Consider the following 19,106-nt stretch of genomic DNA (forward strand, 5'->3'; position numbering starts at 1 on the left):
CGGTTGCCCGGGTGAGAGGCAACTTTTTAAAAATTGATCCACGCCTATAAAAACACAAGGATACTTGCCCATCTTCTGCCCTGACGATCCAGCACTGCAGCCTCCCAGTCCTCTGGTTGGCTGTGGATTGGAAACCACCTGACTGCTACAGCCAATCAGACACTGCAGCGGTCACATGGTGTTCTCCTGGCATCACTGCTCAGATGCTGGTAGCCATGATGCCAGGAGAATCGGCAGGGACTGCTGTGGCCTCTGATTGGCTGTAGAGGTTTCACAACAAAGACCAGGAGGACTGCGGGGCTGCAGCAGGGGGTCACCGCGGCAGAGGAGGACTGCGGGGCTGCAGCGGTGGGTCATCCTGGCAGAGGATGGGTGATTACTCCTGCTTTAATTGTTTTAACAGGCCAGGATCCCCTTTTACAAGGCTGCCGAGCCCCCAGACGGCCTCTTTGGAGGGGGTTCCAGTTCTGAACTATTGATGACCTATCCTCAGGATGGTTCGTTAATAGTTGGTTGGTGGCGGTCCACAGTTTGAGACCCCCACTAATCGTCTGTTTACCCGGGCCAGTGCACTAGTGAATGGAGCTACTGTGTGCTGGAAACACCCTGGGGCACCACCGCTATGGTAGGGGGTCCCGGGCAGACCCCACAGATCAACTATTAATGGTGTACCTGAGGATTGATCCTCAATCACTTTAGAGTTGGAAAACCCCTTTAATCAGCCCTCCAGTCTGCGACCTCATTATGCTGCCCGCCGCCGTCCTGCGGACTTGTTTGGCCGCCGATCTGCTTTTTGGGGTCTGTACTCATATTTTCAAGATGGCCACAATGACTCTTAGACCACCCAATTCCCTCCGGGCTCTGCTGCATCGGACATCTACTGGTCCGTCTACACGGGCCGATTATCTTGCGATTTTTGTGATAATCGTGCGGTGTGAGCGCGCAGCGAGCCAACGAAGAGCGAGAATCTGCTAACGTGCTGCATCTCTTATACTGACATAAAATGTATCGCTGCTCTGCGGGAGATCAGGCGCTATAATCAGAAAATCATTAAATCGTTTGAGGCCTCGAGTGCGGAGTCAGGGGCCGAGGCGGACAAACCATCCAGTAAGCGATCTCAAAAACTGATGTAAGTACATGATTGTCTGCACGATCTCACACGTAGCGATAATCACAGGCCGCCTTAGTCTTCCTCATTGACTCGCTTCACTGATTAGCCAACCAGAAAGCGTAATGTGCCTCTCCAGCGTTGGTCCCTGGACAGGGATGTAACCAGGCCCGGAAGGTCACTTTAAAGGGGTTGTCCCACTTCTAGCGGTTTTGCTGCAGGAAGCAGACAGTGCCACACATTGTGCAGTGGTCTGTGTTGGTACTGCAAGTATCCTACTGATTTCGGTAGGTCTCAACCCAAGCCAATGCATAACGTACCAAGCTGTCTGCAGCGACACAGCTAGAAATTGGACAGTCCCTTTACCAAGATGACAAGTTACCCCACCCCCCGTCCACAGCATTAGGGATAACTTGCTGAGCAGTGGGGGTCTTACAACTGAGACCCCCTCAGAGCTAGAGAACAGGGTCCCGTGCCCTCTTCTGCCTGTTACCCCCTAGTAGTGATGTCAGAATGAGGGGACCATTGGCCATGCCTGTGCGGTCAGCGCAGCATCAATTTCAGTGGGAGTGACAGGAATACGGGTGCGCCGCTCTACCTCCGCGGTCTCACTGAAAGTGAATGGAGCATTAGCGCAACCAGCGCTCCTTTGAGTCTCCCCTCACTGAGGAGGGTGCAGTAAACCCGCAGGGAGGAGGAGGGACATACATCAGATGTCCATGGCCAAACTGCGTGTTCCTGCGGCGTAGCCCTCCCACACGCGCGCTTAGCTCTTGTGAATGGGCAGAATCCACACGTGAAGTTTTTACAGTTGACCCCCGGCGGCTGCGGCGCGCCATAACTTTTCCTGTTATTTCCACAACATGGATTTCATACCTGTGGTGGAGAGATCTGCGTCATGAACGCGGCGTCACGGATTCTCATTCAAATAACTGGAACGCAATCCGCACCAAAATCCATCGTGTGAACAAACCCCGACCGCGGCTTCTCCGCGCTGCCCGTTTTATGGAGGACTCTCTGTTGGCTAGCGGAGGAGTGCAGATGGGATTTCCACAAACGCCGGATATTCCGACGATCCGATGTGAACGTTTCCAGTTTTGGGTCACATTTGCCACCTGTTTCTGCTTTCGGATCAGGTTTTGCATATTTGCGCCTTTCACTTGTATGTCGCCCGCTAGTGATGGCCATTCGCGGTAACCCCTCGCTGACTTCCGGAGATCTGGGATGCTCAGAATGTTGTTCTTTATGCGCGGCGTGGCACTGTGCTGGGATCTGTGCCGGGATCTGTGCCAGCGCTGGGGGGTGGTTCACAGGAACCCGGCTCCGCAATGTCTCCAGCCCAGACCACAGCCAGCTCTCCATCCGTGGGAGGAACGGCGTTGATGTAATGCTGCACTTTGCTATTACCTGCGGTTGCTAAACTGCTGAGTGCACTGCCGGATGATGGACGACGGAGCCCGATAGACTCGTCCCCGGTCCCATCCGCAGGTCATCGTGGCCAGAGCCTGATTAACTCCAAGCACCAGCAATGCTTCCAAATGACATCTCCTGCCTGGAACCTCCCAAGTAACTCTCAGCTGGCCGATCCCTTATTTCCCAGGGGCGGATTATTACCCAAGCGGATCTCCCGTCAGCCAGAACCTCTGGGATTGGCAGATCATTAACGTTTGGTCACGGATTCCCTGCGCTGTCACCCGATAGATGGGAATGTTGTAGCGCTCATCAATAGGCCAATCTGACAACTGTCCCCCGTGACTGAATCCGACACCTCTTACCCGCTCTCTACTGGACCTTTATGGGCCAGTCGGTTCTGGGTGGCGGCCATATTGATTGATATAATGTTTAACTATCCGATGGAAGAGGACGAAGCAATAACATATTTAATGGCAGATATGTCAACTCACCCGGTTTACAGGGAGCTGCCCTACTTTCTGCCTGAAGAGGCTAAAAACAGGAATGTGGGCACAGCAAAAAGCAACATCAGGCATGATCTAGAAGAGTAATCCAATAAATGGCGTCCTTTATACGCCCCCTCCTCGATCGGGCGCCGCGGCACTGGGTGCTGACTTCATCCAGCATCAGGAAGTATGTGGTGGTGATGGACGGCGTCCGCACCCAGTGCCCGCAGCTCCAGGGTGGGGGTATATGGGGGTATTTGGGGTTTGGGGACTGAATAGAGTTTTGGTTTTTTTTCCCCCTGGGTTCTGAATAAGGTTAGGGGACTGGTCTGGGGTTCAATTATATTCAGGGGGTTTGATAAATATAGGGTCCAAATATATCTAGGGGTCTGATATTAATATAGAAGTCTGACTATATATTTAGAGGGTCTGGTCTGGGGTCTGAAACTAACATATAGGGTTTGGTCAGGGGTCTAGCTATATTTATTGGGTCTGGTCTAGGATATGATATAAATATAGGCGGCCTGGGTCCAAATCTATTTAAGGAGTTTGGTCTGGGGTCTGATATTAAAATAGGGGGTCTGGTCTGAAATATGAATAAAGTTGGGGGTCTAGGGTCTAATCTACATATAAGGCGGCTGTTGTAAGGTCAATGATGATATAAGGGTTTGTGTCTGATATTAATATATGGGTCTGAAAATATTTAGGGCGTCTGATCTGAAGTCTGAAACTAATATATTGGTTCTGGTCTGGAGTCTGATATTAGGGGTTTGAACATATTAAGGAGGTCTGATAGTAATATATGGGATCTGAATGTATCTAGCCACACCCCTGGGAAAGACCACTCCCACTTTGCCACGCCCCGCAGCTCCGGTGTCGCCCTGTGAGGAGTCTCGCAGACGGACATCTCTGTCTTCATGGCACTTTTCATTTCCTTTAAGATGAATTTATAAATGCGTCTGCAGAGGGCGCCATGGAGCCATATAGAGGTAGAGGTCCAGCTTAGGGGGACTGCAGGCCCCTTGGTACCGTAAGTATGGGCAGGGTTTGTGGTAACTATGAGGGGACCCCGGGAATCACAGTTTTGCTGCGGCGCCGCATTCTTTTGTGCATCTTTTACTTGACTGAATTTTTGTGCCAAGTTGTTTTGTGCGGAGCGACGCCAGTTTTCCGAGTTTTCCATAGCAATTGAAGAAGGTGATGGCGCTTCCAGTGGGACCCATTTTGCTCTTTGCAGATTCACTTTGGCTTGTGTTAAAATAAAAACGTTGAAATGCCGCGACTTTGCGCCTTCGTAGCCGGTATCCAGGAAATCGTAAGCCGTAATAGGATCTGCAGGAGAAGCGCGCAGTAAAAGCCTTCTTGGCGCTGGGAGCTCCCCGCCATATATTATGTAATGAGACGAACATAGTGAAATGATTAAGTCTATAAAATGATCTTCTCGTGTCGCTACAAACACCGTTACGTTTTCCGTCAAGTAATTTAGTGTCGCTTTTGGCACAGGAAGAGGCTGTTAATCAGTTTATAGAGGCGATGTCAGGGGCCGCGGGTCTGCGGCTAGAGAGAGCGCTCCGCCACCTCGGGCACAAGACAGGCAGGATGCTGCAGGACCAGGATGGAATAGTGCCCCCTACCTGTCCCCGTGGCACAACACAAGCTGTAGAACGTCATACTAGAGCCAGTGGGGTAACAAACTGGGACCTTGTCTAGGGCCTCCAACTTCTAGGGGGCTCCCCAGAGGCAGGAACCCCAGAAGCTGTAGAAGAACACCAGGTATTATTTATTGGTGCATGGATTATTTGGAAATTGAAGAATTTGTGCTTTTTAAGGCCGCGTTCACATTACGTTACAAGACACACAAGTCTCAGATGAACATGAACCCCAATCTTTTTGAGTACAGTCATATACATGAGCGATTTTGGGTTTTTTAATTTTTTTCCCCTGCATTGTGAAAAAAAGTCATGTCTTGTCTTTGGACGTTCCCACGGAACACCTTGCCCATTGTTTTCAATGGGGCTGCCAAAACCAATGCACAGTGTGTGAGGTGCGGTGCAAGGCTTCCCATTGAAAACAGTGGGAGACACTTGCCAATCCTCCTACAGGTGGGCTTTCATCCTAAACCTCGTATTCGTGGCGACATCGCACGTTCTCAAGCAGGATATCGGGCCGAGTTTCATGGCACTTTATCAGGCTCGCCCGTGTGAAATCAGCCTAACAAGAATTAATTGGATATTGCATATTGTTTGGGCGCTATATGGCGGTATTATGAAGGCTGTATAGATGGAACGACGTGGCTGGACACTAAAGTTGACTTCACGTATCGCAGTCTCCTTTCCTAGATACTAAGTGTCTCTGTGTACGGAGATGCCCCCAAGGTTTCCAGTGCAACAACCGGACCGTCTCAAGAATAACAGATATGACAATGGCAAACACAAATACAAAACAAGGACTGGGCATTAGATGATGGGGCAGAAGGCGATGGTTAACCATATGATGGTCGTAGAGATGAAACCGACAGTGGAGACTGGAGCAGATGGTATAGAACAGAACATACCAACCAGAGAAATCCTTTCCCTAATCTCTCCCTGACATTACTCCTAACACCAGACACCACTGTCCCTAAGTAGCTCTCAGATGACCCTACAGTCTGATATACTGAGAACAAGCCGACACTAGGACCCAGACGAGGAGCCGAACCAGCAAGCTGAATAATGAACCAATGCTAAACAGATACAAACAGGGAATGAGCAGACAAATCAGAGGCTAGAAACCAAAACGGAATAAGGCAATCGTAGGAACAAGACCGAGCTAGACTACAGCGAGGTACTTGAACTAAACATGCTAGAGTAAATGCAGATTGTTACCCCTATCACCAGCACCGCACTGCAGAAGCCGCAAGATACTTAATGGGAGACTAGCCAAAGAGGACTCCTGTGTAGACTAGTTTGGTTGAGCAGTGAGGACATCTGACCCCCTACAGTTATCAGCCGAAACAGTTGACCGCATCTATCACAAAAATGGGTTAGAAAGCAGATGACAATCCAGCAGGAGAACGTCCACTGGCCGTCACCGTATGGGGGTATTTGGGAGGTTTTATATGGGCTATATCTGCAGTATCATGTGGTTCTATATGATTGTATTCAAGAGCAAACAATTGGTTAAATAGTATCTACTTTGTTTCTTGCCTCTTTTTCAATGAGATCTAGCAGTAGGGTTTCTTAAAGGGGTATTCCAGCCTTTTACAACTTGGCAGACTATCGTCTGGCCGGACATCCGTGTCTGTGGTCAGAGAAGTCGTGGACATTAATGGCAGCGCTGTGCTTCTGTTACACATCCTGCTGCTCATTATGGTCAGAGCTGGATATACAATGTGGAGCAGCATGTGTAATAGGAGGCATCGCTCTCATAGACTTCAATGGGAGTGAAGCTGGCTAAGACACTTCCTTCCCAACCACTGATGCGGGCATCTGACCCCGCTGAGGGGCAATCAGCTGATCACTGGGGGGCCCGAGTGGCAGACCATTGTTGATCAACTACCGATGTACTGTCCTGAGGGGAGGACATGCAATGACATATCCTGCTTACTGCACTGGTGAGCACGCTGGCAGGAGCTATGATGGTGAAGCTCTGCAGTACATAAGATATGGCGCCGGAGCCATGGACATCGGGTCCCACCAGCAAAATAATAAAATTCCAAACCGCCATATTTCTTGCCAGCGGCTATTGACATTGTCGGCAGCGCCATGCTTGCGCCATGTTACCAACTAAGCCTTTAAATGTCCTTTATGTATAATACAAAGTGTTTCCATTTCCTGTGGCCTCGTAACTTTCTGGCCGCCCCCGGTGGTCTGTTCCGCAGCCAGAACTGCTTAGTTTTGTTGCAGGGAACGAGTTCATATGAAAGTGATCAGTCTTTGTACATGAATAATAGAAGGAGCCTCCTTCATTAATAATGTTTTCCTTCTGTCGCTCCCCAGGAAGTCATGGCGTGGAGATGACAGTGCGACATCTGTTCCTCCGTAGTCTGTGGGGGCCGGGGTGGCGCGCCGTGGCCTTGGATCTTGTCTTTTAGGTTACAATTCCTCATTGAATATATAGCAGAATGTGGAAACCAGAGTGCCTACAGGAGCCGAAGCCCCTCTGAACGCCGGGCACCGATACGGAAAGTGTTACGTCGTGGCGGAGCTCTATGGCTGACAGCCCAGGGCCATCGGCCTCCTAAGAGATCAGCGGCTAATTGCACGTTGTGATTGGACCATGCACGTTCATTGCATTATGGACAGCTTGTTGTGGACCCGGGTGTAGCTCTTGCTTGGGGCCCTTGGAGCATCTGCAATGGAGGATCGGGCGTTCTGCTCCAGGCGGCTCCTGCTGATGGTTTTAATGGAGTCCGTCATGTAACCGTGAGCAGTAGACAAAGGCCGGATGCTGGCGCCCAATGTGACGGGCGGATGATTGACGGGCCGGCGGTCTGCAGGTGGAGAGGCTTCACGGGGGAGGAGGAGGATGATAATTGGTGTGTTGCAGGATAATACAATGTTTTGGGTTTATTCTGCTGGTTTTACATTCACAATGAACACTGTTATTTTCGACAATTTTGACGCCAGTTGACTGTGAAATAAACAGGTTGCCTCTCGTGCGATGCGCCTGTGCCCGCTCTATATATGGCAGCACCGCTCACTTCACCCAAACTGCTGATTGGCAGAGTTCCAAACTTCTCCAGCGTCACTTTAACAGCGGTCTTAAAAGTAGAAATATCAGCTATGCAAATGAGTAAGCGGCCACCGTCCAATAGGTGGCGCTGTGGAGACGGGATTCCAGTGCTCATTTGCATAGCTTTTTCCCAGAGAGAATTGCATGATCTTTAAGTCTCCCAACACCCCTGCGCTGCTCTCCACAAGGAGAAACCTGTTCGATAATGTCATTACTTCTCCATGTTCTCTCGTTGCAGCACTTTGTGACCTTTCTGTTCTGTTCTATGCAGGAGTGTGTCTAGGACTACCACGCCGGATGTATTGACCACCTTACGCCAGGCCTGGAGAGGAGACCGCTTTTAAATATGGTGCCTTACTCCCCCCAGACCCAGCTCATCGCCCTGGCACTGCTCTTCTTCTCTGCCATCACCATCACTGAAGCAGACAGTAAGTTCTTCTTGGGTTCTCTTTGTTTTGCTCATACATGGTTCTGAACTAGTGCTGAGCGAGCCAGAACAGTCAAACACAAAGTCCGGTACAGAGCGAACCTGAACCTTGGGTGGTTCATCTCAACCCAGCTCATTAGAAGAAGGGGCAAGGATCACATGACCTCACGGTAGCCCATAACACCTTGCAGATAGCTTCTTCCTTCTTGCTTCTTTTCTTCCTTCCTTCCCTCTAGCTCCTTTATCTTCCTCATCTCATTTGTCAACTTCTCTTCATCCTCATTATCTTCCTTTTTGTCTCATTGTCATTTTTTTCCTCCTTGTTATCATCCTTTTCATTACCTTTGCCTTAATCGCAGCTCACAGTACTTGTATTCACTCCCAGGTGACCTAAGAGTGTTATTCCGACTCTTAGACAGTGTTCTGCACAAGTCTTAAGGGTATTGGTTCCGGTTTTCTTTCAACTAATCTGGGCTGAACCGAACTTATTACCAAAATTCAGCAAACCGGCTGCACCAAACTTTTCAAGAGTTCGCTCATCACTATTCTGAACCATGATTCAGCCTGGATACAAATTCAGTGTCTGGATCGTTTAAAATGGGCCGGCTGGAGAAGCAAATGATCCACGTGCCAACTGTTTACAAGACTTCTGGGGCTGTATTTATGTTACTAGCCTGGTTCTGGGGCTGTATTTATGTTACTAGCCTGGTTCTGGGGCTGTATTTATGTTACTAGCCTGGTTCTGGGGCTGTATTTATGTTACTAGCCTGGTTCTGGGGCTGTATTTATGTTACTAGCTTGGTTCTGGGGCTGTATTTATGTTACTAGCTTGGTTCTGGGGCTGTATTTATGTTACTAGCCTGGTTCTGGGGCTGTATTTATGTTACTAGCCTGGTTCTGGGGCTTTATTTATGTTACTAGCCTGGTTCTGGGGCTGTATTTATGTTACTAGCCTGGTTCTGGGGCTGTATTTATGTTACTAGCCTGGTTCTGGGGCTGTATTTATGTTACTAGCCTGGTTCTGGGGCTGTATTTATGTTACTAGCTTGGTTCTGGGGCTGTATTTATGTTACTAGCCTGGTTCTGGGGCTGTATTTATGTTACTAGCCTGGTTCTGGGGCTGTATTTATGTTACTAGCCTGGTTCTGGGGCTGTATTTATGTTACTAGCCTGGTTCTGGGGCTGTATTTATGTTACTAGCCTGGTTCTGGGGCTGTATTTATGTTACTAGCCTGGTTCTGGGGCTGTATTTATGTTACTAGCCTGGTTCAAGGGCTGTATTTATGTTACTAGCTTGGTTCTGGGGCTGTATTTATGTTACTAGCTTGGTTCTGGGGCTGTATTTATGTTACTAGCTTGGTTCTGGGGCTGTATTTATGTTACTAGCTTAGTTCTGGGGCTGTATTTATGTTACTAGCTTGGTTCTGGGGCTGTATTTATGTTACTAGCCTGGTTCTGAGGCTGTATTTATGTTACTAGCTTGGTTCTGGGGCTGTATTTATGTTACTAGCCTGGTTCTGGGGCTGTATTTATGTTACTAGCCTGGTTCTGGGGCTGTATTTATGTTACTAGCTTGGTTCTGGGGCTGTATTTAGGAGTTTGGCTCTGGTTTTGTATCAATGTATTGAAGTTGGTTTGTGCTGTACCTGTATTACGAGCTTGGCCTGGGGCTGTATTTATGTTACTAGCTTGGTTCTGGGGCTGTTTTTATGTTACTAGCTTGGTTCTGGGGCTTTATTTATGAGTTTGGCTCTGGTTTTGTATCAATGTACTGAAGTTGGTTTGTGCTGTACTTGTATTATGAGCTTGGCCTGGGGCTGTATTTTTATATGCTGAACTGGGTTCTAATGTTGTATGCATGTTATGAGCTTGGTTCTGGTACAGTATTTACTCATTGAGCTGCTCTGGTGTGGGTATGCGCTAATGTGCTCCATTCTGTACAAGAGGAATACAGGCAGATTGAATATCAGTGCAAGATTTATGCCTCATACTTCTTATGACAAGGGGGTTGGGCAAAAAAATTCTGCACAAGGTGGCATCTAACCTGAGACTGGCAATGAACATAGTGTGAAGAGGAACAGGATGTTAGGCTGCTGGGGGACCTGTTTCTTGGCATCCGGTGTCAGCGGCCATCATTAGCAGTACGGTGTATGTTGGCGCTGTCCGTGCTGCACCTCAAGGATATACGTACTTGCACCCGCTGGGTAATGAGCATCACAAGTCTGGCGTTGGGCATTGTGGGCGCTACGATCCTGTACATTGGCGCATTTCTGTGCTAGCTTTCCTCCACTTGTCCCCGGGCCTCGCTGCTGTTAGTGCTGCGCAGAACAATGGCCGCTTATCTGTAAGTGTATTATTGAATTGTTTTGCTAAAGCCGTCTCCGTGCTGTTCTTCACATTGAGCGCGGCCTTTGTTCTGTGGATGGGAATAGCTCGCCGCTTGTAATACTCCCTATAATATAATTATTTGGCATCATTATTAGGCTTCACCGACATCCGTCCTTTGTATTGTTTTGTGTTTCACATGAATTAAAACAGTTTAGCGCACCCGCTTGGATGGTGTAAATCCATCGGAATAGTGGCGCTGGGGGCGGAGACAAGTGGCTCTTCAGTGCCGGGCTCTGCTGGAGAGGAACCAAGACTATAGCAATAAGGAACTGATGAGTGCTGGTCCAGCTCTGTGCCACTTCATCGGAGTATCCTCATGCTGCATGTAATGACACGCTGATCCCTACATTGTCACCCTGATTGTAAAAAAGGATTTGGTCGAATCACAAATGCACTCTCAGTAATGTCACCGCTGCTCTCTAGTGATGGATAGGTTGCATTCTCAGTGATGTCACCGCTGCTCTCTAGTGATGGATAGGCTGCATTCTCAGTGATGTCACCGCTGTTCTCTAGTGATGGATAGGTTGCATTCTTAGTGATGTCGCTGCTGCTCTCTAGTGATGGATAGGCTGCATTCTCAGTGATGTCACCGCTGCTCTCTAGTGATGGATAGGCTGCATTCTCAGTGATGTCACCGCTGCTCTCTAGTGATGGATAGGCTGCATTCTCAGTGAGGTCACCGCTGCTCTCTAGTGATGGATAGGCTGCACTCTCAGTGATGTCGCTGCTGCTCTCTAGTGATGGATAGGCTGCATTCTCAGTGATGTCATCGCTGCTCTCTAGTGATTGGATAGGCTGCATTCTCAGTGATGTCATCGCTGCTCTCTAGTGATTGGATAGGCTGCATTCTCAGTGATGTCACCGCTGCTCTCTAGTGATTGGATAGGCTGCATTCTCAGTGATGTCATCGCTGCTCTCTAGTGATTGGATAAACTGCATTCACTGATGTCACTGCTGCTCTCCAGTGATTCGATAGGCTGCATTCACTGATGTCGCTGCTGCTCTCTAGTGATGGATAGGCTGCATTCTCAGTGATGTCACCGCTGCTCTCTAGTGATGGATAGGCTGCATTCTCAGTGATGTCACCGCTGCTCTCTAGTGATTGGATAAACTGCATTCACTGATGTCGCTGCTGCTCTCTAGTGATGGATAGGCTGCATTCTCAGTGATATCACGGACCTCTGTTTTGGTTGGAGCGTCCAATGAACATATAAGGGATTTTCCGTTACCACACGTCATTTCCTCTATGGGTCCAGCTGTGCTTAAATACCCCGCTCTTCTCCTAGCATTTCTTGTCACCTGCCCGCTGCAGCGTCATTGTTCTGAACTCCTGGCATCAGAGCTGACATCCTGGGCGCCATGATGCCAGGAGTTCAGGACTCTGAGGTGGTCAGGTGGCATCTGGTGGCATTGGTCTCCACAACATACACCGGCAGGATGGCGGGGCTGCAGCGCTGGTTCGGGGGGTTGAGGACAGGGAAGTACAGTGTTTTAGAACATCTGAATCATGAAGGAAATGTCCGATAACTGGAAGCCCCTTACGATGACAAATAGTGGCTGTAAGAGTCCTTATAGATCCCAAGGAGAAGCCTGCGGACCTGTCATGGCGTGTCGCCACCAGCATGGGAAAACGGCGCTGTCATCCGACTCCACCCTGCAACCTGCCTGATGAAAGGATCCCGCAGCGTGTGAACGGGCCGCCGCTCGGCTGCTGCTGGCCTGATTTTCACATGATCTCATCATATAAACAGTAATCTGATTTTACGAGGACGGCGCCGCCGCTCTTATCCCTGTAATATGTCCTCTGCCTATAAAATGTCCATTTACATTCAGAGAGGCTGGAAAAGATTGGCGCGTTATAGTGCTGACTTAGATGGAGACGTGACTGAGCGCGCCGCTAAAAACAGCTTGGCGATCCTTCTCTGGATGCGGACAAGTAAAAAAAAGCTTCATAATGAAGCTTCTGTCATGTTTCCAGGGTGAGCCGTCCGTTTATGCGTCATGGTGACCTCAGCGGATCCCCTCTAATTGTTTTACTCCCCGGGTCAGTCGCACCTCGCTCGCCTTGAGGAACCGCCTGCAAGGGCTCCGAAAATGTCATTTCTGCTGCAGAATACATTCCCCCCCCCCAGAAAATTACCTGCGAATGCGTCTCTTCTCGGGACCTGAAGACGGCGGCGGAGACGAGGAACACGGCGCTATTTCTTCTAAATTGGATTGAGTGTTTGGCTCTGGGCTGGAAGCTTCCCGTTGCTCGTCGGAGGGCCGGGGGGCCGATGGCAGGACGGAGTGATGCTTACTCATCCCTGGCGCATCTATCGCCCCGCTCCCATACGTCTCCAACCGGGAAACACTTGTGGGTTTTCGGCAGCTTCTTTCACTGACGGCCCTCCTGCGTTCATCAGCGGGAGGAAGATTCGCTTTAATAGAGATGCTAAGAAGCGTTCTATTTAATTAAATGCACCGCGCGCGATTCAAGTGATTTCCAAATGCGAGAGACGTCTTTTATAAGCTCTTATTAAATAGTAATTCCACCTCCGGATGAAATGCACAACAGTCGTGGCGCTCGCAACGCTTTTACTTAAAGGGCCAGTCCATATAGTAGCTTACAGCATCGGACCGCCAATAACAGCAGCACCTGCGGGAGGACTATAAATGACTGAAAACAGGGAGAAATAGATTGCAGTCGCCTCCAGAGTCACTACAACTAGTCTACCCCAAGACTACGAACGGGACTGACAGCAGAAAATCACCAATTATCTTAATTTATTTTCAATATTGCAAACTATATTTTTTAAACCCCTCCTGCAGTTCTCACACTGACCACTAGGGCTAATGATCATCTGATCCTTCTGTAGAGGACACTTCACAGATGTCTCATTATAATCACAGACAGAATTACATCATAATGCAGGAGCAAACAAACCAGCGCAGGTTCTTGTCCCCTCTGGGGGCTTAAAAAAAGTAACCATTAGTTTAAAAAAGTTTTATTAAACTTTTTTACCTTTATTTTAATAATTAACACCCTGATTCATTTTGCCATTTTTATAGTAAAATAATCTACATAATAAAAACCCCAAGAATATATTTGGTATCGCTGCATCCGCAAAAGTCCGATCGGTCAACTGAATGTATTATTTATTCTCCACGGTGAATGTCAGGAAAATAAATCACCAGCATTGTCACCAAGAAGAATCGTAATAAAAAGCGATCAAAAAGTCAGATCTACTCCAAACTGGCGCCAATAGAAACTACAGGACGTCCCGCAAAGAATGAGCCCCGCACAACTATGTCGATGGGAAAACAAAGTTATCGCTGTCAGAAGATGGCGGCAGAAAATAATATATATATCTTTGAAAAACAATAAAGGCCCTACATCCAATCTCTGGCCCGAACATGTCAGCCGCACCTCAAAAACATCGCAAGAACCCGCCCCTTTCTCACCGCGGACGCACTAAAAACGCTCACTGTCGCCCTCATCCACTCCCGGCTCGACTATTACAACTCGCTGCTGATCGGCCTCTTCCCTTCCCCCCCCCCCCCCCCCCCCCCGGCACCAGACTCTACCCTCTCCAAGCCAGGCTTATCTGTCCAGCCACTACTCGGACGCCTCTGCCCTGTGCCGGTCACTGCCAGGTTGCCGGCCCACTAACAAAATCAGACAAAGTGCCCCTTTATTTCGAACCTCCCATTCCCACCTCTAAGAATTCCCCAGAGCAGCACCGGTCATCTGGAATGCGCTACCCAAAACTATCCAGGCAATAGCTGACACACACAAAACTACAGGTTTGCTCTAAAAACGCACCTCTTCAGGGAGGCATACCACATCCCCTAAACCAAACCCCTCTGTACCCCCCTGATAACATGCTCCCTGACCTACCGACTGCAATCCCTGCTAGTCATCATCAACCATCCCCAGCCATCACACTGCTTGAGTCTGTCTGTTGTCTATACCGTGCACATCTCCAGCCCCTCTACCTTCTGTATCCCCGCATTATCTGTAGTGTGTAAGCTCACTGGAGCCCCGCACCCCTACTGTCCCCATCAGCTGATTACTACATGGGACCAGCGTTTGTAGCTTTGTTTTTTGTATGTGTCACAGTCAGATACTGTCATACGTGTTCCAGTACAGTATATGGCACATTACATGGACCGCTGAAAAATACAACTCATCCCGCAAGAAACCCCAACCAGCCCTCCGGCGTTGTCAATGCTTGGACTTTTAAAAATGAAGCAAACCCGGGCGGCCTCCTTAAGGGGTTAAGATGCTGATCCTGACTCCTGCCTGTGGAGTACAGCCCCCTGCTGGCCGCGGTGCACCAGCGTTATTAGCGTCTGGCTCTAGCTGTTGACACAGGGTGGATGCCGCTGACGTTTAGTCCTGATCACTCCCGCAGATGTACGATTAGGGCTGTTTATTCTCGTGCAGGGCGGCGATCCCTCCGCGCCGCAGGATTATCTCCGGGCTTGAGCCGATTATTGGGATGCACATATTGCTCCTACTGCTGGATCTGACTCAGGTGCCAACAAAACTTTATTTATCCAGCTTGTGTAATATTTGTCTCGACGAGGGATACCGGGCGAACGCAGTAAAAGGCGCGGCGCCGTCTTATACGGTCTGCGTGAATTGTAATCGGAATAGTGGCGCTGGGGGCGGAGACAAGTGGCTCTTCAGTGCCCGACTCTGCTAGGGAGGAACCAAGACTATAGCAATAAAGAACTGATGAGTGCTGGTCATCGGAGTATCCTCATGCTGCATGTAATGACACGCTGATCCCTACATTGTCACCCTGATTGTAAAAAAGGATTTGGTCGAATCACAAATGCATTCTCAGTGATGTCACCGCTGCTCTCTAGTGATTGATAGGCTGCATTCTCAGTGATGTCACCGCTGCTCTCTAGTGATGGATAGGCTGCATTCTCAGTGATGTCACCGCTGCTCTCTAGTGATGGATAGGCTGCATTCTCAGTGATGTCACCGCTGCTCTCTAGTGACTGGATAGGCTGCATTCTCAGTGAGGTCATCACTCCTCTCTAGTGGTTGGATAGGCTGCATTCTCAGTGATGTCACCGCTCCTCTCTAGTGATTGGATAGGCTGCATTCTCAGTGATGTCACTGCTGCTTTATAGTGAATGGATAGGCTGCATTCTCAGTGATGTCACCGCTGCTCTCTAGTGATGGATAGGCTGCATTCTCAGTGATGTCATCACTCCTCTCTAGTGATTGGATAGGCTGCATTCCCAGAAATCTTGGGTCAGTAAATAAACTCTCTTCCTCTTTAGCACGTGGAAACATCAGACACTTGTAAGTATTCCTTTCTTGTTCTTGAGTACATTGTGATCCCAGAAAGTCACACTTCACTTTTCGTTATCCCCTCAGTAGAAGACATTGGGGAACTGAATCTCTCGCGTTGCCTCCAGTCCGATTAGCCAGAAAAGCCTCGTCCGGCAGCTGTGCAATCACGGGAAAGTGCTACAATTTGTAGACTATGCAATTTGGCTCCAGAGAAAATCATGTGGTTAAAGGAAGGAATCATCTCTGACAATGGAGATAAGCGGCGTCTCTGACTCATTTTTGTCAAACTTTTTTCTCTCCCGACATCTTTACATACAATAGCACTTTGCCTAAAAGTTCTGAACTTTGAAGTGGAAGTGTGCATAAAATAAGCTCCTCGTGTCTGAAATCTCCGAGTCAAGTACAATGAACCAGAACTGCAAGAAAAACACTTAGTGAGAAGGATGAAGCGGTTACAATGTGACATTTCTTGTTGCTCGACTCCTCCGCACCGCTATTGTTTCATCCATTTATCCAGAGACTGATAGACTTGGGGTGTAGAAGAACTCCGGAGAACGTGCCGGTGAGCTTGTGCCGCCGGGTCCGTGCCAACCTTCTGCAGTGTTTACACCGGCGATTTCCGGGTGCGCAGAAATCGGACGGGAAAAGAACCCGCAGTTCTCAATGGGATAATTGGCGTGAGCGGTTTTTTCCCCTCACACAACGTATAGGCATTGCAGACAAACGCAGCTTTCTGGTTACACTATTAGTTCAGGCTTCACGGACCGACGTCAGATATAACCACCCACGTAAATATGGCCTAAAGGGGTTTCCAGGGATTTACCACCGCGGCACGAGCCAGCCAGTCCGAATAAAAGGTAGAGCGTTCAGTGGCGAATCTCCCATCCAGGATAGAGGAGCCCGTCTGACATGGCGGCCTGACCTCCGCATCAGAGACTTCGTTAGTTGCCGCCTCTCATTTACGCTGTGCCTGTCTGATGGTGACAGAGCATTCGCTTGCAGCGCCAAAGGTCGTTATGTGATTCACACTTCAATACGATCAATACCTGACGGGAACGTCTCGCCGTGGAGACTATACTTTATTTCTTGTCATTAATGAGTGAAAGTTACTTAACGGTCGTCTGCCCTCGCAGGAAGCGTGCGCCGCGCTCGTCTGGTACCAGACACGCCAGAAGCCTCATTAAAAGGATGCGGATGGGAAGGGATACAAAGGGCACTGGACCTAAAGTATATGAAAGCGCGGCATCGGACAGCGGGAGCGTAGGAGAAGTAGCCTACATCCATTGTAAGCCATGGTCACAGTATAGCGGTACAGTGCTGCAGGTCACAGTATAGCGGTACAGTGCTGCAGGTCACAGTATAGCGGTACAGTGCTGCAGGTCACAGTATAAAGGCGCAGTGTTGCTGTTCACAGTATAGCAGTATGGTGCTGCAGGTCACAGTATGGCGGCGCGGGGCTGCAGGTCACAGTATGGCGGCGCGGGGCTGCAGGTCACAGTATGGCGGCGCGGGGCTGCAGGTCACAGTATGGCGGCGCGGGGCTGCAGGTCACGGTAGGTCAATAGACATAGCTGGGTCCTGAGGTTGGGTCGGCACGCACAGTCTTCTGAGTCATTGGACCGATCTTACAGGCGATGACGTTGGTCGTCTAATTCTCGGATCTCCTTATCTGGATGTAAGAGGGGCGGTAATGACCCTGTAGGGGAGCAGCGTTTGTCTGGACATACTGATGACCAGCGTCTTTCCCGTTACACGGAGCGTGTTGACATGCCATCCGGACAGATTACCATCCCATGTGAGTGGCCCATAGTTAGATATCTGTGTGTGTGAGAGCGCCCCCATACACGTTGTGGCCAACTGCAGTAAATGAACGCGGTTGACCACAGGATAGGGGATCTGTGCAGGTCTCGCTGCTGGTACCCCCACAAGAATGGGTCCCCCCAAATGATTGGAACGGTGGTCAGACGTGCTGCCGCTGCATCAGCCTCTATGGGGCTAGCAGAGATTGTCGGCCGCTGCGCTCTACTAGTCGCTGCCATAGAATCTGGAATCTTCCAAAGCGGAACGTCTTGTGTTTCCAGCGTCTACTAACCTACCTACCACTGATGTTCCCTCGCCAGCCGCTGGTTTGGGGTCATATTTGATTCTGACTTTTCCTCCTCTCCCCATATTAAATCTCTTGCTCTCTCACCACCTGCACCTCAAAAACTACCAAGTCCGCCATCTTCTTACTGCAGATATTGCAAAACCTCTTATCGTTGCCCTCGTCTTCCCACCCGTAACTGATAACTGATCGCTCTCCCCCCCCCCCCTCGCTATCGTTGCCTCGAGCCCGCGCCAGTCGCCCACTCACCCTGCGTGAAAGCATGAGAATAAGTAGTATTTGGATGGGTATCGGGCACCCATGCCCCCGACAGTCGCCTGATGTAAGGCCACCCTAATATCCTCCATAGTCTGACTCCGTCTTTCCTCCATGACTTTTCCTGTGCTGCTCCCGTTCTCTGGGACCCCCAACCATCTGGTTAACCAGTAATATCCTCAGATGGAATGTGCCCTGAAAGCGCAGCGCCCCAGTGAGGCGGGTCACATATAGCCTGCACGGCCCAGCTGGCGCAGGACTCTCCTGGTCATTCGTCATTGCAGCGCCTGAACCTCCTGACCTGCGGGTGAACGGAGGAGATCTGGCGGCTCCTGTTGTGGCAGGAAGCTGTTTGCACACGCTGTGTGATGAATACAGATTACTGCACCTGTATATGGCAGACGTGGCACCGCTGCTGCCCACGGGTTTACAAGAGGCGCGGACTGTAGAGGAATCTGCAGAAAACCAGAGACTGTAATTACATTAATTGTCTAACCTGCTGAAGATCTGTGGGTGATTGTGTGCCGCGCCTATGAAGTGCTGTCACTGGTGCCACCCATTCATAAGGCCGTGGGCCACCCTCACTGGTGCCCCCCCCCCCCCATGTATGAGGCCGCGGGCCACCCTCACTAATATCACCCATGCACGAGGCCGCGGGCCACCCTCACTAATATCACCCATGCACGAGGCCGCGGGCCACCCTCACTGGGGCCGTCAGGATGCGCTTCCTACCGCTTTTGTCAGATTTGCAACTTTTTGCTGGGCGCACCAATTTGCGGCAGCCGACCTCATCTGAGCTCCATCTAAGCTGCGCCATATATGATGATGTTGATTCCCGTAGAAGTTGATTTGCGTGTCCTCAGTGTAACACATGGCACCGATGCATCACCTTTTACATGTGGGGAGTCCAGAGCGCA

The 19,106-nt window shown here is 49.7% G+C and overlaps 1 protein-coding gene across 5 annotated transcripts in view; it reads left to right on the forward strand.

Moving 5' to 3' along the window:
* PTPRF (protein tyrosine phosphatase receptor type F) overlaps positions 1–19,106 on the forward strand; it is a 293,390-nt gene that overhangs the window by 58,811 nt on the left and 215,473 nt on the right. For all 5 annotated transcript variants that reach the window (XM_066597932.1, XM_066597931.1, XM_066597933.1 and 2 more), the window contains exon 2: positions 7,991–8,147. In XM_066597932.1, the coding sequence (XP_066454029.1) occupies positions 8,066–8,147 (82 nt within the window). In that variant the 5' untranslated portion in view covers positions 7,991–8,065. The remainder of the gene's footprint in view (positions 1–7,990; positions 8,148–19,106) is intronic.

This window comes from Eleutherodactylus coqui, chromosome 3 (genome assembly GCF_035609145.1).
Source record: "Eleutherodactylus coqui strain aEleCoq1 chromosome 3, aEleCoq1.hap1, whole genome shotgun sequence".
NCBI lineage: Eukaryota > Metazoa > Chordata > Amphibia > Anura > Eleutherodactylidae > Eleutherodactylus > Eleutherodactylus coqui.